The sequence below is a fragment of the Ammospiza caudacuta genome, chromosome 8, assembly GCF_027887145.1.
Source record: "Ammospiza caudacuta isolate bAmmCau1 chromosome 8, bAmmCau1.pri, whole genome shotgun sequence".
Taxonomy (NCBI): Eukaryota; Metazoa; Chordata; class Aves; order Passeriformes; family Passerellidae; genus Ammospiza; species Ammospiza caudacuta.
In genome coordinates, this window is record NC_080600.1 from 18,863,344 (window position 1) to 18,885,444 (window position 22,101).

At 46.9% G+C, this 22,101-nt stretch overlaps 1 protein-coding gene across 5 annotated transcripts in view; it reads right to left on the reverse strand.

Annotated features, from left to right (window-relative positions):
• Positions 1-22,101, reverse strand: part of NRP2 (neuropilin 2) — an 88,404-nt gene that overhangs the window by 60,698 nt on the left and 5,605 nt on the right. For all 5 annotated transcript variants that reach the window (XM_058809405.1, XM_058809404.1, XM_058809403.1 and 2 more), the window contains exon 2: positions 15,790-15,967. In XM_058809405.1, the coding sequence (XP_058665388.1) occupies positions 15,790-15,967 (178 nt within the window). The remainder of the gene's footprint in view (positions 1-15,789; positions 15,968-22,101) is intronic.

The following is a 22,101-nucleotide window of genomic DNA, read 5'->3' on the forward strand; positions in this document are numbered from 1 at the left end:
TGATCCTGTACACCCTGCAAATGCAACCTGCCTTTGCTAAACCCTACTTGAAGATGTTCCTACTGGCCTGGGTGTCTGACTGGTCTGGGGGAGGAATGCGTAGGGTTAGAAAAATTGCCTCTTGCTGCAGAGACAAAAGCTTGTTGCAAAGCTTGGCTGGAAGGTGAAACTGCCACAGATCCCTCCATATTTTCTAGGCCATGAGTAGGCAAGGTAGTAGTATCAGGCTCTGTGTGCTGTGAAGAAACAAACAGCTTTTACGTGTACATCTTGTTCTTCAGCTGCTTTCTAACACCCACGTTCTCCCCGCCCCTCTCCTGTGTGGCCAGCACGCTGCTATTTACAGAAACTGACCATCTCTCTAGGACTGTTTATTTGCTTTGTATCAACCTGTTTGAACAACATACTACAGCTCTTCTTAAGGGGCCAGGGAGGAAAAAAGCATTTCCAGGCTGTCAGGAATCTGCCTTTCTTCTTTGTCACAAGATCTTCTGTTTGAGAATGGAGAGTTGAAAGGAGAAGTAGCTTGCTGGATACAGAATGATCCTCATGTGACTCATTCCCGTTCTGCAAAGCACATATCGGGCGAGCAACAGCCTCAAAACAAACTTACAGGGACTTAGTGTGCTCCTCCACAAAGAAAGATGGCCCAGACAGCTTTGGTTTCACTCCTTTCTGGGATTAAATCAGGCTGAGAGCCAGAAGGAAAATGCCTGCAGATAAAATCCTGTCTACGCTGGACTGAGCACTCAACTAGCTGCAATTGCCCAGCCTTTAACTTCATTACAGACTCAATTGGCTTGGCCAAGGTGAAATCCAAGCGGTCTTGAGAAGTGGCACTGGAAGAGGAAGAGCATTTGGCTTAGCTGGTGTGTGGACACACAGCAATGCAAATGAAGATTGCTCCCCCTGCTCTCTCCTCAGCTCGGCCTAGCCCCTTATCACCTTGTGACCCCTTGTTACCCTGACACCAGTCAGCAGCACCCTGCGTGACCCCACTAATGTCCATCATGTGGAGTTCATCCTACCATCTCTCCAGGGAGGAGGAACAGAGAAGGCAGTGTTAGTGCTTCTTTTAAGTAGAACTTTTTCCTCCTTGTTTGTCTATTTGTTTAAAGTAGTATTGAGCAAACAGTGGGGACATTTTGTTTTCTAAATAACTACTTGCTTTCAGCATGCTTGCAGCCCTTCCACATCTGAAGTGCACATCTGTGCTGCAGAACTACTGGTTACTAGTGAAATTTGAGTATGTGGCAAAAAATTAATTTGGCAAAAACGTGAATGTTGGCAAAACACAGTTAATGGAGTGGACTGTAGAAGCTGCCATTTTCATGCACAGGCAGAGGTTAGCTGCATCCCAGGGAACCACATCTGTTTGTGCCCTTGTGGGGTTGTACCTTGCCAACACAGTACATGGCTTCAGCTGCTTGACTGCAATGATCACAGCTTCTGCTGTGGCCAGCACAACAAATATCGTAGTGCTGTCCACATGGCTCCTCAAGCCACCCAGTTCTGTAGGAGCCTGGAATTTCAGAAGCAGGTTCTGGACCAAGAAATTTTTGCTTATTGAATGGGTGACAGACTTCCAGTAATACATACAATTAGGGAATATTGCAATCTGCTCTTGGGCAATCTGCAAATGGAAAATTAAAAGAATGAATCAAGTAAGTAAATCATCAGGAAATATTTGCCTCTTTAAATTAAGCCCTATTTGGCTTCATTCAAGCATCTAACTTAGCTTTCTCACACTGGAGCTAATCCTGAATAAATCAAATGTTAAAAACAACTGAAAAAAAGCCCTTTAAGAGAAGGTCAGGAAATTTTTTGCCAAATGTAAAATTAATAGAAATGTGTAAGAATTTTCTTCCCTAGTCAAAAAATCTTGGCCCAAGTCCTCTGCTCTGCATGAGGCAAAACCTTTTCTTTGGGCCATGTAAACAGAGTGTGAATTGAGGAAGTACTACACTTGGGAGAAAGCACCAGCCCAGATGAGCAGGAGCCCCTACTTCCTCTCCATCACAGCAATTAAGCTTTAGGCTTTCAAAATGAAACACTAAAGACAGCCAATCAAAACTGTTAAACTTCCAAACTTCAGCAAGAATGCTAGCTAATCCCCACCACAGATTGTTTTGGATCCATGAGCTTTAGGCATGTCCATGCCTTGGCCCTCCATCAAACAGATAAACTCCATTCTCCTCATTCTGGGTCAAGTTACAATCCAGTTTGGCCAAATCTTCGCTCCTGTTAAGCTTAAATATGGTTTCTAGACTTTCTTCTTCCCTTGTGAAAAACAAGAAGAAAAATTGGAAGAGAACCCAACCATGCTTTCTACTCTAACCATTTCATTTTCAGATAACTATGGCCTAGGGCACAGCTGAGTGGGACACATTTATGCTGCAGTGGTGTTCAAACTGTCTCATACAGTGCCCAGCAATTTGCATTTCACTCATATAACCAAATCTGTTGTTTCAGTCAACATGCACCAACATTCTTGTGGGCTGACCTCTCTGGCATTACCTCCACTGGGAAAGCTGCCACCTCCCCAGCACATTTCATGGCCACCTCTCCACACCTAGGCATCGCTCCAACGAGCCAGGCATAAACATGTGAGGGCAGGGTGCAACCTCTGTAACCCATGGTATAACGGATTGATTAACCAACTATTCTTTTGCAGGGAAGGTGAGCACACTTGGCTGCTCCTCCAATGGCACAATGGCAAGATATTCTGAGCTGCCACTTGAGTGACAATGCCAGTGAGTTGGTTTGAAACCACCTCAAACTGCTTTTCACCAGGGACTTTTGAGGCTGGGAGGCAATGAAGAAGTGCTTTTAACTGCCCAGACTATGGAGGCTGAGAAAAGGGAAACACAAGGCTTAGATGGTCTTCTTGAAGTTGTTTAACAGAATTAAATGAAAAATGTACAATGCTTACAAATATTGCTGCATTTTTATTACAGATTTTTTAGTAGAAAGTGCTTTGCTGATGTTAAGAGAGCTTTTATAAACTAATTGTAAAGCACTTCTACAGCCTGTATTATTCATGCTTGTTTGCTTGCTTTTTCCTCCAGTCAACCTCTCTGCTTCCCAGGCTTTCCTTTCTCTTTTTCCCATGTCACTTTGCTGCTGGCTTCCAAAATGAGGTGCAACAAAGGCAGCAAGCCCCAGCTGTAGCAATTATGAGAAGACCTCCAGCTTTTCAATCCTTTTCTGCTGCAAAATAGGCAATCTGCTCCCTGATCTTTGAGCTGTGCTCCATGATCCCCTAGGGCCAGGGCAGACCTCCCAGGTGCCCACTCAGGCACTGCTGAGCTCCATAAATGCTACAACCCATGTGGGGAGCAGCACCAGAAAGCCTGTGACATTCGTCTGGGTGCTCCTCTCCAGAGGGACACCCAGCACAAACAGTTTAGAGACCCATACTGCTGAACACAAAATCATCAACCCCACTGACCTTCACCCCCAGGTCCCAAGAGATGCTGAGTCCTTCCCCCTGAAACATACTTCAAGGGCATTACAGGGACACCAGCTTAGCATAGGAGGAAACATAACAAATTATTCACATGTTCACAGCCATATCACTCGACCTCTGAATGCATAAACTTGTGCAAGCCTTGCTTCAAAGCCTAAGGAGGACTGGCCAAGCTCTGACCTAGCTGGCAGCTTTCTCTGTCTCTCTCTAGAGCTATGATTTGAAGTAGGTGAGGACTTGCACTCAGCAAAGCCCTGTTTCCAGTGCTTGCCAGGACTGGAGAGAGAGGCAAGGCTCTAACCTGAACCTCCCCAGTGTTTAATTTGGAGCTATTATTTATAGGCGTTTCCATGGGGCTCATGACTGCAGCTGGCAAACAGTAATGATGGGATTCTCACGAGACCCTGGGAGGTAGGAAGGCAGAGAGGAGCCTTCTGCCCTGAAAGGTCACACAGGAAGTTTGCAGCAGGGCCAAGAATAGAAGCCAGTCTTGACTGGAGAGATTATATTCTATTGGAGAAATCTGGCCTAGATAGACAGGGAGACAAATAGGTACAGACTGCATGCCAACAACCCTAAATTTGGGAATGCCCAGGGCTGACTTGAGCCTTCAAGACCTCTGATCTGCTTGAACCATATGTCATTGTGTCTTGAATGCATTTGCTGAGGAGAGGAAGAGAAACTGCAATTCTAGTGAAATTCAGCAGGTGTTAATATTCTGCAGGTAGCTGGGCAAGGCCTGTGCTTAGCCACAAAGGCAGCTAGTAAATAGAATTGTTACCCCTTTGAAAAGGTGGTGGGAGGCTTATTTCTCAGAAATTCTTATAAAAAGCATGAGGCTTTTTGAACATTCTCTAAGAACAGACAGTTTCTTAGAAACTAAATAGCAGTAGTAGTATAGTAATAGTTAAGAAATGGTGAACCAGCATCTCTGTGCTTGTTGTGCAATCAAGAGGTGGCTAGAATTAATGTCCATTATATGCTAGCTGGCTTAGTAGATTTTTCTGTGTCACCACTCATCTTCATGCTCTTTTGTACGCCACCTTCCAACCAAATCCTTATTTCATGGGTGGTTACATTGCAAAAGACAAAAAAAACTTCTCTGTGATGTTTGCACAATCTTGAGCAACTGCAGGACATGCCCTTCAAAGGTTAAATTGTTCCAGAAGCTACTGAGGACTTCTAAATGATTTTTTTTACAGCCATGATAGCAGAGGCAAGCGCCTCTGTTGTCTGATGAAACAAGAGCAATGGGGTTTGATCTTAGCTGCCAGCCCTTAATCAGAGTAATTAATTATAAATACAGCAGATTAATTGGATTCTCCTTTGACTTGAACTGGTTTTACACATGTGTAACTCATCATTTTAAGGGTAATCACTCCTAATTTATCCTGGTGTGAGAAGAGAATCAGTCCTCATAGACACAGGCTCTGATACGGATTTGTGCACAGAACTAAAAAGCCTGTACCACATCTAGGTTTAGCCAACGAAACGTCCTCTACTCTCAGTGGAAGCAGATTTCTCACATCCAGCTTGGATTGGGATTAATTGTTCTTCTGCACTGACAACAGAAATACTTTAAATCACTCTTACTGACTAGACCTGGGCTTTGGGTGTCTGAACAATGCAGAGATGAATCTGATCTCAGTCTGAACCTTTTGGGGTCATTTTTGCCTATGCTAAGTCAAAAGATGCTCACAGAGCCTGCCCTTGTTTTGCCCTTATGGAAATAACTGACTCTGGCAACAACAGAGAGAAATGGGCTATAATTGCTCTGAATCTGAAGGGATTTCACTGGATTTCAGTGACTAAAATGACAAAAATCCAAGCAGGGGGAGAGGTAGGCTGGTGTGGGGGGTGATGGCACAGGCAAAACTGCTTAGGATTTCTCAGAAGTTTGTTTTGAATTTGTTGTATCCAATTACGTCTTGTGTAATCACATTATTGTGGGGGTTTGTAATCATTCTACTGTGCTTTGGATTATTTTCTTATCTCCTCAAAAAATCTGACCAGAATTTCTGAGAAATGAAAATAATCCAGTTAAAGGGAAAGAAAAAAAAAGTTTAAAAAAGGAAAGAGGGAGAGAAAAAGAAAAATAGAGAAGGAGAAAAAATAACCCTATTCGATTGGAAAACTTCTTCAAAAATGCCTTGAAGACAAAAAATGGAAACTATGAAAAGGCTCTATTTTTTACCCTTTAGGTTGTTGTTTTCACCCCCTATAAGCACTATGGATGGGAAGAGCCTTTCAGCAGTTATTGCTAACTTATGCGGAGGGCCAGGGGGGAAGGCAGCCAAAACACTTCGTGCAAAGGGAGGAATAAACCCTAACTGCAAAGTGCTCCTGAGGCAAGCTGTGATTCAGGAGGGAATTTCAGCTCCTGGCATGCTGCTGCCCTCCCCTGAGACAGGAGAGCAAAGGCTCCCCGCGCTGTGCCGCTCATCCATGCCAGGCTGCTCCCGCAAGCTGCGGAAAGGCGCCTCGGGGCGGAGAGCTGCTCTCATCTGGGGCATCTCTGGAAAACCGACTGTTACATAAGAAAAGAGATGTGCTAATGTGCACTTAGGGGGTTTTCTGCAGGCTGTTGTTCAGGAGTTACACATGGCTGTTTAATTTTATTTCTGTCTCCAAAACCATCTCTATAAATTCCTCACTCTATTTTTAGCTACAGGGGTCTTTTGTTGCAAGATGTCTTTGGTGTTCATTGGTGAGGGGAGAATCATGGTGAAATCAGGAATAAAATATATAAAGCATGCTCAGAATAAGCCTCCTTTCCATGGCATTCTGCCTTCTGTTGCTGCTCTAAGGGAACTGAAGCAACTCACAACCCTTTCATACCCCAAAACGCAGGACACTTGAGAAAATGCATTTGCACTTTTCTCCTTCTGCTACAATCCATCTGTGGAAAAAATTGGACTTTGGTTTCTATGTCATTTTACTGTCACCACTCACAGGCACTCGATCACTAACAGAAAGAAAAAAATAAATATAATAAAAGATAACAACCACAAAAGGAAAATTTACTGCCAAAAAGCAGCAGAGCAGGCAGAAGGCAAGGGTAAATGCTCACTTTAATCTCTTTGCAGTGGGGGTAGTGGGGGTACAGATTTCCCTTTTCTGATGTCAGTGCCTGACAGCCCGAGCAATAGGTGGGGACTGTCCAATTAGGTCAGGCTGTCCAAGGTCTAGGGTGCTGATGAGGATTAGGGAACACTAACGTGGCCTGCTGTGCCAGCCCTAGTCCCAGAGGAGGGAGTGATGCCCCATCACACCTTGCTGGTGCAGTGTCATCATGGCCTTAGACACAACATGCAGTGAAAAGCAAAAGGAAAGAGTAAAAACTGGGATCAGATGAGGATCAGAACTTGGTAGCTGGACTTTCCACTATCACTCATTTGCACTGGCTTTTTTTCAGAACAAAAGTGAAATAAACACCTCGTTAAGCACCAATTGTATAAAGGAGGTTGTAAGAACAGAGCCCTGACCAGCCCACCCTCACCCTCCTGGCTGTCTACATCCCTCATTAATGATGGATGGTCACCCTGGGACTGCCCCACCATAGCATGACTTTCTGACCCTGCATTTTCTCAGACACAGCCTGTTCACAGCCCAGATCCCGCCTTAGCTGCTGCACAAGTGAGTAAAGCTTTGCTGCCAAGACTGGCCTGCAGCCTCCACTATTTGGGCATTCCCACAATTTGGCTGTGCCAGCTTGTAGTAAGAGCTGTTTCTGAGGCAAACAGTGCACCAATCCTGCTTGATCCCTCCTTGCTTACTGCACAGCACAACATCTCCTACTCCCTTCTCTCCTCACAATATGGGCATTGCAGCTCAATAGCCATCTGAACCAAACAGTGCCAAGTCTGAGCACATCAATGCCTGAATGAGGGTGAGTGCTGTGCCACACACGTGCCACACCTTGCTGTGCACTGGCAGCAGCAGTGGCCTCCCACATGGCTCTCTTTGACAGCAGTGACTATCTGGGGATGTGGGAGGAATTAGCTGCTGGCAGGGGCTGGTTGGTACCCCTGAGGTGAGCTCAGCCCAGCCCAGGACAGCAGGTCAGAGAGGCAGCCACATCAAGATAGAAGAGGGAGACAGAGATGAGGGAATGGGAAGCTGCATGAGGCTGGTAGGTACCTTTTCTCATTAAGGTGCTCTGGGAGCAGGGGGATGGGGCTGTCCCTGTTTCTCCCACGAACAAGGACCCTGACACTGCTTTGTTCAGAAAGATTTTCTTTCAAGCAACCCTTGTGTCACCCTCCTGTTCAGCCGTGGCAGTGTGTCTGCTTTGTCCTGCCAGCTCAGCCATGGAGTGTTTACAAGCCTCCCTTACCCTTCCAGGCTCTGGTTCAGCTCCATTGACACTGAAGGCAACAGACTCCTCTCTTGGCGTGTGATGAATCAATTACTTCCTTGGACACTCTATTACTATAGCCCTTACATCTCCAGATTGCAGATGAAAAGACAGGCTGAGACGGGGGACAGGGAAGGGGAGAGGTCTCCTGAGGTCTCCTTCAATTGAGTTGTTGGACATCTGAAGAAATCCCCATCTGCCATATTTAAAGACAGAGAGATCTTTTGCTCTGGAATGGCAGAAAAATCAGAGGGTTTTCACAAAAGAAAACCTAAGAAATCAAATGGGTCAAAAAAAAAACTACAACAAGATGCAGTGAGCTTAGATCAATGGTGAGTAGGTCCCCTCTGGTGATGGAGATCCCAGACTGTATTCCCACCCACGATTAACAGCCAAATATTGGTATTACCAAAGAGGCTGTCATTACACCTTCCTTCTCACTGCAAAATAACAATGTAAATGAAACCTCACACAACACTCACAGAAGAGGAAGGAAGCTGAGCACATGCCTCAAACTCTCGTGCTGCTGGTGGAGGGCGGGGAGGGGGGGCACTTCTCCTTGTTGGACATCCATCAACAATCCCAGCTCTGAGGTTTCCCTGGAGGTTTCTAACACGTGGAGCACTTCCCATGCAAACACCCTACATGCAGCATGGCCTCAGCAGGAACGGGGCTGAGAATAGGCACTCTCCCATCACCAGTGGATGAGTACTGCCTGTCTCAGGAAAGCACAACTCTGCCTCAAAAGATTCCTCACACAGTATCTTCTGTACTGCTGCAAGAAGGTGGGGGCAGTCACATAACACGAGTAGCCACCCTGCTAGTTTCCCTGCCATTTGTAACAGAATGAAGTCTTTGGCAGAGGATTTCTGCTGTCAGACCTCACTGCTTCATGCTCTGCTTCTAGGAATTCATTAAACAATAATATCTCCATGTCTGACCCAGTGTTACTTTAAAACTGCACCATACCACTGTACTGTGGTTGCTCACTAAGGCTTCATGTAGATCTCAAGAATTCCTTGGGATTAGCAGTGGGGTGGGGTGAGAAATCAACAGAAAATCCCTAGGTTATTCACTCTTTCTAATGACCTACTGATCTACTCACTAAACCAGCATAAGGAAGGCTTTCTATGGTGTATTTGAACTAATATATCAAAGACAGTTGCTTAAAACGTCCTAGCTGTGATTAGTGGACCATGACTGCTATTAACTTATAAGGAATTCCAGGATCACCAGACTGTGGTTTGCAACATATTATTACCATGCCATTCAGTGGTGGTGTGCAGCTGCTTGATTTAAAGGAAACTGAGAACTTGCCTCAGACTAAAACCTAACCTCCCCCAATTCCTTCAAATATGTTCTATGCTGAGTTGTGGCCAAAAGCAACCACAAATTTCTTGTGTTTTTCAGTCTGCTCTTTGCAGTCTGTTCTTTTTATTTTGCATTCATATTTAATTGCAGAATTCACACCCAGCCAGAAAAGACTGAGAATAAAACTGGTCGTCTTCTGCTGCACTCTGACCTACTCCTGTGTGATGCTGCTGCTCAGCAGCCTTTGGAAGGGAGTGTGCTTTGCACTGCTGCTATCTAGACTGGGTTTTATGCCTGCAGATGCCCAGATCTTCTTTTCTTTATAACACAGGGAATTTTAAGTGATTCACCAAGGCAGGAAAAATAAATCAATAGCAGGAAAGGGGAAGAACCCAAATCTCACAACTCTCAGAACTGATATTTGCTGGGGAGTCTGCCAGTCCCTTGTTACAGCCTGACAACAGGGATTATATCCATTAAAAAGGCTGCCAGTAGCTAAATCAAACAGTTGCTCACTAAAAGGCTAAACTAGCTCCTATGTAAATCAAGGTAAAATCTCACGTTTCCTTTACAGAGCTTTGCATCTAGTCCTTAACAAAAATATCAGTCTAGAACTCCCCTTACATTCACTAAACCTTCAAACTCCTGCATCCAGACAACAAACCCATGATGTAGAAGAGCATTGCTAAGCCCTCTGTACCACACAAAAAAAGTGACCAAGACTCACAGTCCAACAGACATTTATTTAGGCTTCTGAGACCTGTTTGGGATGAGCCTCTGTGAAGGGTGTCACCTGGTGTCACCTTGTGGGCTGGAGCACTGTTGCAAAGATTGTCAAAGGCCTCAGGCTCTGCTGAAACAGCAGGAGCACCTCAACACTGTGGTTATCAGGCATTCCAGTGGGATTGCCCTGCTCCTATCCTACTGCCTCTGCGCTGAGCAGGGTCTGCAAAGATGCAGAGGATTCAGAGCTGGAGCTTGCTCAAAAAAGGCACATGTTTCTGACACTTTTAGCTGAATTCTGAACCCACTCAGGAGTCACCACAGCCAGCCCTGTGCTGGCTCCCTCTCCAGATGCTGTGAGGTCTTGTTCCTTCCCTTGCTGGACAGAGAGGCTGACTAAGAAGCAAGTACACCACCACGACTACCAGTTCCTCCTCAACAGCAGGAAGGAGGGGGAGAGGTCTCTGTCTCTAATCCTATTGTTCCCAGTGTCACCAGCTGGCCCTCAATTTGTCATCATGCCAAGAGGAAGCAAGGTGCAAAACAAGATTTGACTCCTATGCGCTGGATGTTAGTGAGCTGGTGGGTCATAGGAGACCCCATGAGAGTGTATTTGGGGTCACCACTTTCTGCAGAGCCTGGACCAGGCCTGTCCCTCCAGGAAGAGGCTCTGGGGCACAGAGGAGCACAGCCACAGAGAAAGCAGAGATGGGAAGCAGAGAAGAGGGATGTGAACAACCTTGAGCTGTTAACATCATCACAGTTAACCCATTCACTGATGTTCCATTCTGGAAAATGACCCGGGCTTGATGGGAATTATGAACCATACAGCGGATGCTGGATGGAGTTAAAAAACAGTAGAAGCCCATTTGAAGACAAGTTGAGCTGCAGTGTCATGTTACCCAGACTGAATAATTTCCTGTACGTTAGAAATGTTGCTTCTGGCTACCCATGCCACAGATGTATGAGCAAGCAAATGCCTTCCTTAACACCTCATCTTTGACTTCCCCTCACTGCAAAGTTAAAGCTCGACTCCCCCAGTACTTCAGGAGATGCAGTCATTTCCCCTTGCATCCTAGCAAAGAACCCCTCCAACCCCTGGCATTCTCCAGTGCTCCAAATGTATTTCTCTTTTCTAAGCATTTTGCTAATCACTAGATGAACTGCATTGTTTCTAAAATGTTTGCTAATAAGCTACTTATGCATACTTTTCAAAGCATTTACTAATTAGCTGTCCATGATTGCTGCCTTGTCTACTCTTAACCCTCACTGATGGAAGGATGGCTTCTCCCAATATTACACTCTTGTTTGAAGGAGATGGCAAGAGAGGCAGGCTGAAAGCGGCAGCCCCAGCTGCCTGCCTGGCTGTGGCTACTGGCTCTGGATGCAGCTCTGCCTGCCACATCAGCTCAAAGGAATTTGAGCCAGTGGCTCTGTGGCTCTCTGGGAGGAATGCAGAGCTGTTTTGTTCCAGTGCCCAGCTTTTTGGCTGCTCAGGAGATGGCCATGCTGCCATAAGAGGCCTTCAGTGGCTGTCCAAGCTGCATGTGTCACCCTTTGTGCTGTGGCATGTTGCTGCCGGTGTCCCCTGGCCAGCGGTGCTCTGTGACATGGGTGCTAGGAACAGTGCTGTCTCCCCAGCCAAACCTTGGCTCACTCTGGCCTTCAAGCTGGGAGCAGACGTGTCTCCTCCTGCCATGCCTGCCCTGTACCCTGCACACATCAGGATGATTCAACTCTCTTGGCACCATTAGGGCACTTAGGGAGTCACAGTGACCACTGCATAAATTTCCTCATGATAGTGGTCTCAATTCCTGTTTCTTGAAACTTTCTGGGCTTGACAGTGGGACCCAAAGTCAGGAGGAAGAGCCTGACTGCAGTTCAATTTCCAGTTTGCCATCTCCAGCCCATTTGGGAGTCCCAGCCCCTGTCTCCAGAACTTTAGCCAGCGTTTGGCATATGCCACCAGAGGGGGCTGCGAGCCGCGGCTGCCGTCCCCTAACTCCTTCCCAGGCAGGGATCTCACCGACTGCTACCCAGTTGCAGCATGTGCTGGAAATGGCCGCAGAAAAATCCACTGGCCGTGGTCTGACTACCAGTCGGGATTTTTTAAAACACTGTTCCTCTGGAGCAGATGTTATGACTCAGCTGGAAGGTCTTGTGCTGGCAGAGGAAGCACGAGCACGTCCACTGCAGCCTGGAGGGAGCGTGCTTCTGCTGCGTGTGCATGGCCCAGCCCAACTCTCTGGTAGGGTCAGCTGAGTGTGGCTGGGGGTGGCAGAGAAAGTAGCCAAACACAGGCGGGAGCTTTTGGTGCTCCAAAGAGAAGACCAGCAGTGGGAGGGTGGCACGAACAGAAAAGGTGGTTGGTCATAAACACAATGACTCATGCATAGCTGAGGTTTTGGACTTGGATTTTCCAAGCAAGCAGAGCAGACAGAACAGCACAATGGCAATTAAGGAGTGGACAGCTTAGCTACATGACTGATAAAGCTGTCCCTGTTGCCCATCTATTGCAAATGGTTCAGGTCACTCCTGGGATCCCAAGTAAACTCCAGCATGCATGAGAGTGCCCAGCAACCCCCATATCACACAGAAGCGGAAACATTTCACCACAGCAGCAGCCTGCTCTTTCCCACTGGATGCCACTTCCCTGTTCATTGAACCAATACCAGTGATGTGGGGTGCAGTACCTGAGCTCCAGCTGCACTCGCAGCACAGAGGGAAACAAACAGCCAGGCACTAGAATTATCATTTCTGAATAGCTCGGCAGATCTTTTATCAGAGCATCAAACTTTCCTTTTGGCTCTGGCATTACTGCTGTGGCCCCACAGCTGCAGGACAGCACAAACAATGGCCCTGGCCCCTACTCCGTGTCATAGCATGCCCACCCTCCCTGCCACAGGGATCCCTGCTGGTGCACAACAGCCACAACAGCAGGAGGAGGCCAATTTTCTTAACCTAGCATGCTCCTAAAGCAAGACACTTCCTCAGAGCACAGACACAGCACTCAGAGAGAGATGTTCTGGGGCTTCAATTACATCAAATTACTCCTTTCATGATGCAGGTGATAGAGTGCAGTTACTTAATGCAGCTGGACACAGCTGAAAAATAAAAGCCCAGGTGTGCCTTCAGAAAACAATAGTAACAGGCAGCACTGAGCAGCCACCTCTGTCTGCCACCTTGGGCATCCATCCCTGCCTGATGCTTCCACCCTCCAGGCTGCCAAAGCTGTTCTCTGAAGGCAGCTCTTGCTCTGGCATCCAGGCAGCACCACTTTCACAGGCCCCTTCCAGCCAGCTGCTGGCCGAGGGGAAATCACTGACCTTTCCTCAGAGATCCCCAGGGTGTCAGGTACAGCACAAAACACAGGAGGAAGTACCTCCTGTCCCAAAGGGAAATCCACAGCAGATACAAGGAAGGCCAGAAGGGACACAGCAAAACTAAAAAGACTTTGGAAACATTTTTGTAGGCTTTCAAATGGGTTTTAGGAATGTAAATGTTATGCTTTATGAGGGAGAAACTTTAGCCTAATAAGGTAAAATGAAATGTTGAAAGAAGAGGCAACAGAGGAAAGGGTTATAGTGTTTACCTCTGGCAGCTGGAAGCACAGACTAGCCCCATTGTTGCTCCAATAGCTGCCAGGTGTCAACACCAGAGCAGGGGACCTTGTCTGCCCAGAGAGTGAGTGCCTCCATGGAGTCCATCTGCCTGGCACCTTGATGTGAATGTGCTCTATATTAATGATGAGATGTCAAAAGGAGGGCTCTGCCCTGAGACTGTGTCTTTGATGCTGATCTCTTGTTCCTGTTAAGGTTCACACCTGCAGCTGCAATCAGGTCCTTGCTTCTTAATAAAAAACCCTCTGACACTCAGATGAGATTTATCACTAGATGGTGACCTATTATTAATGTAATGTATTAATGCCCAAGCTTTACACAGCGTCCATATTTGCATCCTCCTGGTTGGTCACTTAAAATAATCTCACTCCTATCCATTTCTTTCAGGCCATGTTTATCATGCACTGTTTTCATTGTTCTGTTATGCTTCCCATCAAGCACTGTCCATGAAGCTCTTTCAAACCCACTCCTCTTCAGAGCTGGCTTGAGAGAGCAGGCACCCTAAGTCAGCTTGGCTCTCAGCTCACAGCTGTGGCCAGCAGAAGCTCAAGTGCAAGTGGATAAATCCTATTTCCCTTTAAGAAAAGCTTCCTTGTGCACATACACGCAAAAAGGGAAATAGTGAGACCACACAGCAGCCACTCAGAAGATTGCCACAGTAAAGCAAAAAGCAGCAAAGGCATAACCAACACCCCCAAAACTGAGCAGTCCTGAGCACACTACTGAACACACCACCTGCAGCTTGGGACCAGATAATGATCCCTCACAGGCAGCAAAGCATGGCAAAAGTTGCACAAGATGATCAGAGCTAAAACTGGCACGTTCCTACAGGTGGAGGAAAAGCCTGGTGCCCATGGGGATTTCCAGCTCTCTGACCAACCTGTTTTTGCTTGCCTGAAGCCTTGAAGAGGCAGAAGCTGGAGTCCCTCTGGCCCAGTTTGATCCCTGCCCTGCATGCAACACTGTCCTGTTGCATATGGCACACTCTTCAGACGGCAAATATGGGCCTATACAGCTTTTATCACTGAATTTGGGGCAACTGCATTAGCTATGAGGAGGCTGTGCAGTTCAGCCTATGCAAGCAGCAATAAAATCTGATAGCATCTATCATTCTCATCTCCACTGCAAGGCCTTGTTGTGTTCATCTATGCCCACTTTAAGCCTTTCTGTACCTTCTCCCTTCTTTATACACAGGCCTGATCCTGCAAAGCACTACACACCTTGCACACACAGTGACTTCAGGGAGAGTTCATGGTGTTCAAAGCCTTATTAGCCCAGACTTTATCTGTAGGGGGTGACAAGATCCCCAATGACATCAATCAGCACACCTTCATTAGAGTTAGAGGAGCTATGCTGATTTATGATAGCTGAGGATCCAGCTCTGCACTTCATAACCTTCAGTACATCATCAAACCCATGCTGAATTCTTTGTTCTCCGCAGGACTGATTCTGCAGCCCCATAAATGCTTCCCCTGTTCCTTTGTCCTTTTTTACAAACAGAATTTCCCTCTCCATACGCAACCCCCTTTTAATCAACAGGACCAGTGTATTGAGCAGGACTGCTATGTCAGGCCTGTTTTAGGAGACCCCAAGCTCCTTCACACTCAGGCATCCCTGTAGCTGGCTATGGATTCCAGATGAAACCCACAGGTTTCAATGTCTGCTGAGACCATGTTATTAACTCAGCCTTTTATGGCGCCCTTTGATGCCTTTAATTATTCTTTACTAGTTGTTAATTGTTTTTCCCAGACATCTAGTTTCTGGGTCCTTTCTTAGAAGAAAAAGGGAATAAAAGGTAAAAAAACCTCATCTCCTCAGTTTACCAAACATAGCAGAAAAAGCACTATGGGAAGTCAGATGCAGCCCAAACAGCTTAGACCACCATGCCTCCAGCCTCACATGGCCTAAATCTGGGTCTCCAGATGGCACTCTGCCATACCTCTGCCTAGTTACACAGCAGGAAATTGCTCTGCTCTCCCAGTATGGTTTAAAAGAAGAGTGAGGCTATTTCAATACAGAAAAAACAGTGGCCTTTTAACCTTTTAACCAGTTGGATCTTACTTTCAGGTGGTATCAGGCCAAGTTAAGAACTACAGGTTTATTGCAGAGTAGGCTCATCCTATGTGTCCAAAGCAGCATCTTACAACCTCACAGGCAACCCTTGCTATGGAAAGGCAAAGAGATGCAGCCCTGTGGGGGCTCAGAGTGATGCTTGATTTCAAGCAGAAGTACAAGACCCATACCCAAGACTAGGCAAAAGCAGGAAGAGGAGGAAACTATGTACTAGAGAGGTAGAGGAAGGCTCTTACTTGCAGTCGTGTTTTTCAATTTCGAAGTGAGGGTTGAAGTTGAGGATAATCTTCTGGTTGGATTCAGGGGTGTAGATGACCCATTCACAGTTCTGGTGGGAGGGGTAGTCATTGGGGTACCCTGGTGAGGTGATGTACCCGGCATCCTTGGAGTTCAGGCGGCCCCCACATGGCTGAGCTGCAGAGACACAGAAGAGAACAAGGCATTGAGAGATGTTCTGGGCATCAGGTGTGCACAGCAGGCCTCCCGGGGCCACTGATAGGAGTGGTCTGATAAAGACCATTCTCCAGGCCATTGACGTCCTTTTGGTACTCTAATAATGATATTAATCTCTGGCCAAGGAGAATTATTCTGCAGAACAAACACACTCCTTTCCCCTCCACCTCCTGCCACACTTACATACCGCATTTCACACAGACCAGAAAAGAGAAATGAATGCTCTTGCCAAGGCAATTACAGAGCCATAAAGTAAGAGACAGATTGATATCAGATCATCTGTAGCTGCCTCATTTTATCCCTTCTTTTGCCTCCTTTGCAAGCTGTTCTGTGTCAGTCTCCCACAGCTGCCTCAAGAGACACCAGAATTTAGACACTACAAATTCAATCCAGCTGCAGGAGGGCAGAAAGCTGTGCTGTTTCCAGGGAAGGAAACTGAGGCATGTCAGGGATGCTGGTGAGCCCAGACCCAGCCACACTGTGTGGCAGAGCTAAGGACAGTTCCTGTCCTTCCTGGCCCCAGCCTGCAACCCCATGAAAGCCCCTCTCCCTTTGCTGTGTCTTCCACCCAACCTGCCTGCCCCAGCAAACACGTCTCAGCAGACTTGCAAGCTAACCCATGCACTGGAGCTGCAGACACAGATAATCAGCAGTGGTGGTTTTGTGGGACTAGCCCACAAATGGCTGGCAATGGCTGCGTGGTAAGCAGAGGAAGCTCTCTCAGCTTTGGGCTAGAACAGGCCCTAGAGGGTGATTTTGTAATCAAAAAAACATTTAATCTCACGAATGCTGCAAATCAAATTTATTATAGCATAACGTGCTGGGAGGACAATCTGCATCACGGGGTCACTTGATAATGCACTACAAATCCCAAAGTCCCTTTCTCCATGGGCCCCCATTGTGTGTCCTGCTTTCCCCACTCCCCTGCCACCCCCTTGTATCTGCACCCAGGCCCACAAGCTGCAACAGCTGCCCCCAGAAAATAATATTCCCTCTTCATACCCGGAAAAATACACAAACCCCACCAAAATGGGCAAAACCCAACAAAGCCCTAAGTCCCTCCATAGGGCGGGCTGGCAGGCATATGGGATTGCCCTGGTCCCACATTGTGGAAAGTTCTCCTCCCTGACAATAAGCAGTGGGGTACAATGTGGGGTACAAACCCTTGTGGCATGTTCCCACTGTCAGCTTAACCCCACAGCCCCAGAGGACCCTGGACATGCAGGAGGGTGCAACTGGGTTTTCCCAAGACCCACATTTGCATACCCTGAGATGGAGGCTGCAGCACAACCCACACCCCCAAGGGAGCCAAGGCACAGAGAAGGATCACCCTTGATATAGGAGGGTAACCACACATCCCAGCAGCTCCATGAGCGAAGGGTGTGTTCCACAGTGTTCCCCACTGCCATGGTCCTGAGGGATGTTCCTCTCCCTCCACAGCAGCACTCACTGCAAAGCCCCAGGCCCACCCAGGAGAAGCAAAGCAGTGTAGATTGTGTGGCCTCAGCCTCTTGCTGTGGGTCTGGCTCTGCTCCTCTGCCACAGGGTTTGCCAGGTCCCAGGGGTGTCCCCTGCCAGGCTGTCACAAGTCTACCAGCTCTCGGTAGGGACATCCCAGCCTGCTCAAACTGCCCTCTTGCCAGCGCCAAGGCAAGCAGCAGGAGTCAGGCAGGACCCTCAGCAAAAATGCTTCCTGGAAAAAAAGCACTTTGAATAAACAACCTGCTGCCTGCACGCTGCCTGCAGAAAATGCACGTGTCCTGTGCAAAAACACGGGCAACAGGAGGGCCCTTCATGGGCCAGCGAGGCTTCCTTTGCCGTGAAAAAACACTCAGTTTCCCCCATGTTTTTCATGCCCTCTAACACATTCATTCTTCAAAATAACTTTCTTCACACACACCCAAAGGCAGATCTGCAGCCTTCCCTTTTTTCTTAAAATAATCCTGTAAGTATCCTGAAAAATACGAGGGGAAAAAATGCAGCACTGCCATGAAGAGCTGAGAATACCAAAAAACATCTGGTTTTGTTCCACAGGAGAGATTGCTCAACACACAAACATTTACAAACCTACATTCTTGTACAAATATCTTCTCTCAGGAAGGCATATTTGCCCACACATGTGTTTATGTGGGTTTGGAGGGAGGGAGGGAGAGAAAGAGACATTCACGTGGAAAGAAGAAATTCATGGACTTGTTGACATCAATGTACAAATAGCCGTGTAATTCACACTTCGCTCATGTACGCACTTTCACACCTTCTCATAAAAATTCACACCTCGTTTGCACACATGTCCACCCCCTCCAGCAAAGAAAAATATTCAAGCTGCAGATTATTTTTCTTGGAAAGGGCAAAGTCTCCAAACAATGAAAACACAGTCAATCCTTCCACACCTCGTGATTCCCTTCCGTCTCTCCAGCTTTCACACACATGCTACCCGCTAGGCTGATACCACCAACATCACCCACCACTCAGAAGCTGCTAGCCCCTTACTCATGCCAGATACCGTGAGCACCCTGTGAGCCCTTGCAGCTCAACCCCTTGGAGGGGAACTGTCATGTGAACAGGGATGACAGCTCTTCCCCAACTAATGAACTCAGGAGCGGAAACACAGTTCTACTCTGACCTTGAAACTTCTCCTTTGCCCTGCAACATCGCAGTTCAGTAGGACTGAGCTAAAGAAAATCCTAGTCTTGATCCTAACTTCAGGTCATCTTAGTGCCCAAATTAGACTGTTGGTGCCAGTGAGGACAGCCTGAGTGAGAGGGGCTGGAGCCCAGCTCTCTGCAGCTAAGACCTCTCCAGCAAAACAGGGCAAGCAGGTGAACCTCCCAAGTCAACGAGCACCAGCCACATCCCTCAGGTGTTCAGATTTCAGCAGGAAAATGTCACCATCTTCCTGGAGCAGTGAAAGCCTGCCGACCTGCAGGACAGCTTATCTATGTCTCTCAGAGAAACATTTTGTCCTTTCATTCATTCCTACCCAAGAAGTCTGCAGAAATGAAGGGGGCTACTTCAGTATAGCACTGCCTTGCCCACATGGTGGGCAATAGCATACCAGGAACTCAAGGCTTCTTAGAGTTATCTGAAGAGGCAAAATTACTTTAATATATATGTAAATGTTCTGTTGGGCTTTTTCTCTTTTGAGTCACAGGTATCGAGCAGGTACCAGCTATGAGAACAAAAAAATCTGTCACCATGCCCACTGATGGGCATAGGGCTTGACTCAGCAGTTGTGCCAACCACTGTCTTTCTGTATAAAATATGGCCTTGCTTTGTATACAGTAGAGGCTCAAGCTTCTATGTAAATAGATTCTTACAAACTGATGCATGCAAAAGAAAAAAAAGAAAAGGTTAGGGGCATGGCTACTGCTCAGTCTGCACGCGTTGGAAGCAAGATGTGTTCCATAGCTAATGGGCTTCAGCAGCTTTTGCCAGCCCTGAATTCACTTAATAAAATTAAAATTAAATTCTGAAGTACAAGCCAAGTCTTCCAGGTGCATGGGACATCCCGTTGCTCAGTAAGCAAAATGCAGGCATTCAAAGCAAACTGCTGGGGCCCCTGCCAGTCCACATAGTAGAGGGGCCAGTGGAGTGCTGTGCCAACAACAAGGCCACAGGAGAGCAGCAGGGCTCCTCAAGGGAGGTTAGAGAGGTCAATACTCCTTGGCAGTGTTGGAGTAGACTATGGTAGGTTGGGAAATCTGCAGACCCCTCTTTTCATTAAGGCTCACCATAACACAAATTATCCCTGCAACTTCCTCCACGCAGGGCCACCCCAACAGGGGAACTACACCTCTTTCTGTGCCCTGACCTGCTGGAGACACCCAGCCTGATGAAGTCTCCTCCTGGCTCTCCCAGGCCACAACACGCAATCATCACTCAGAGGACCCAAAAATAACAGCCAGCCTCCAAGAACCTTCACCTACACTTGGGGTTTTTCAGCTCTGCAGCTCATCAGGCACATGCTGAAACCATAGGCCGGGAGCAGAGCATTCTCCTACTTGAATTTCCTGCAGATTAAACCCCTCTAGATTTCCCTCACCCCAGGAGAGCAGGGCTCACTGTTATTGTTGGACCTTCCACACAGAAACTAAAGCCAACTCTGTCTGTAACAAAAATAATCATCACCAGAGAGGCCCGTTTCACAACAAACATACATACTACAGCCTCTCAGAGCTTGTAGTGTCCAGCACAACACTACCATGTGTTTTGACCTGCTGAGGTCAGTTTACTATTGGGATAGCTTTCAGGGCTGCACACAAAATTTAGGGTGTTCTGGATGCCTTACAAGCAGCAGCAGCATCACTGACTGTGCTGCTTGAAAAGAGCAGCCTTTGAGGACAGCAAAGGAAGGGAGAGAGATGTGGGCGTTCCACAGCAGGCAGATGCACTGCCTAGCCTTGTCATTTCTCTTCTTGGCATGAGGCCCTCCAGCCCAACTTCACACTCTCGTTCAACCACTGCAGAAGATTTCCATGTCCCAGGATTCAGCACTGATTCAGCACTGTCCCAGGATTCAGCAGTGAGCAGAGGAGATTTGCCCTGTCAACCCCCTGACAGCACAGCAAAATACAGGTGCTGGCATACATGACCAACTTCTCTTAGAGCTGCTGAACTTGGCTCGAGCCCTTGTGCAGGAAACCCATGTTTCAGTTCTGTTCATCACACAGCTCTTCCGAGTTTTTCAAGGTCCATGTGTGTCCAAGCACTTTGCCAAACCCTGGTATGGAGGAGACAAACAGCTCTCTTCTGCCAGGGACTCATTACCATTAACGCTCATCCTGCCTCCTTTCCTGAGCTCTGACCCTGGCTGGGCACGGCTAACGTGGCAGGGGATCTCACCCCAAACCACAGAGCACAACTTTCACAGGAGGCAGAAACACAACATATGAACTCTCAGACTTAAATCATGCAGTTTAACCATTGGCCAAGCAGAGAGACAAAGTGCAGAGGAAGCTAATAAGATTAGATGTTTTATCCCCAGTAGCATAGATCATTTTAGCAGAAGTGTGTTTGCTTTGGATTGCAAGATAAAACTTCAAAGGCTTCCTGAACAAATTAATGGACAAACACACCCAAACAACACCAGGCTCTTACATGCACATTTCATTCCAGAGCACTACCCACATCCACATCTTCAGACTTCACACAATCAGGGAGAGTCCCCAGAACATTTAATTTAAAAAAAGAAATGTTACCAGTTTAAGTAAAATTTCACTTAAAAGTAGAGACACAGCAAAGTAGAATTTAAAGACTGCTTTTGTGATTTGGACTAGGATTGTGTTCAATTCAAAGTGTCTCAAGCCTGTCATGAGACAGGCTCATAAAACACTGTCTGGGCTTAAGCAAGAAAGGAACGCACCAATCCATCAGTTGAGGAATGCAGCCATTTGACTGCTTCCTAAGGCAACTGGGAAGGGATGCAATATATTCATTTTATAGCACTGGACAGCAGTGAAAGGGGAACACTAGAAAGCTCAGCAAATGGAAGATTTTAGCTCCAAGCCTTTGCAAAAAAAAGAGATAATTTCAAATTATTTTTAAATAAGAAGGGAATGTTGGAGGGAGGAAGAGAGAGAAGATTTGGAGACTTCTGATAATCGCACTTCTTTCCCCCATGTTAATCCACAAAAGAATTAAATAGAAACCTTGAAATAGAGACCTACTCAAGCTTCACCATGGAAAATGAGAGGGCCAAATCCTGCATGCAGGTAATTTGCTTTGAAGTCACTGGAGTTCAGCTGATTTCTACCCCTGGGGTTCTGGATAGCTGCCTTCCAGGGGCTGACATCGCTCTGTACCACTTCAGCCAGTGACAACCCTGACCTTTAAATGTCCATCCTATCCAACCCCTCTCTTATATCTTTGATGAGATTTTATATCCTGTTTATCCACCTTCACTAACTATTATTTTTCATCTTATATCAGAGGCAAATGCAATTCCAACAGGGTAACCAACTTAATAGCGATAGTCTCCCTATAGAGATGTGTACACACAATTCTCCCAGATTGCCTGCAAATATAATCTGTGGGTCTGGAATTACAACTCCTGGCTGCTCCAGTAATCATCCTGGGGAGCATGCCAGTGTGTGTGT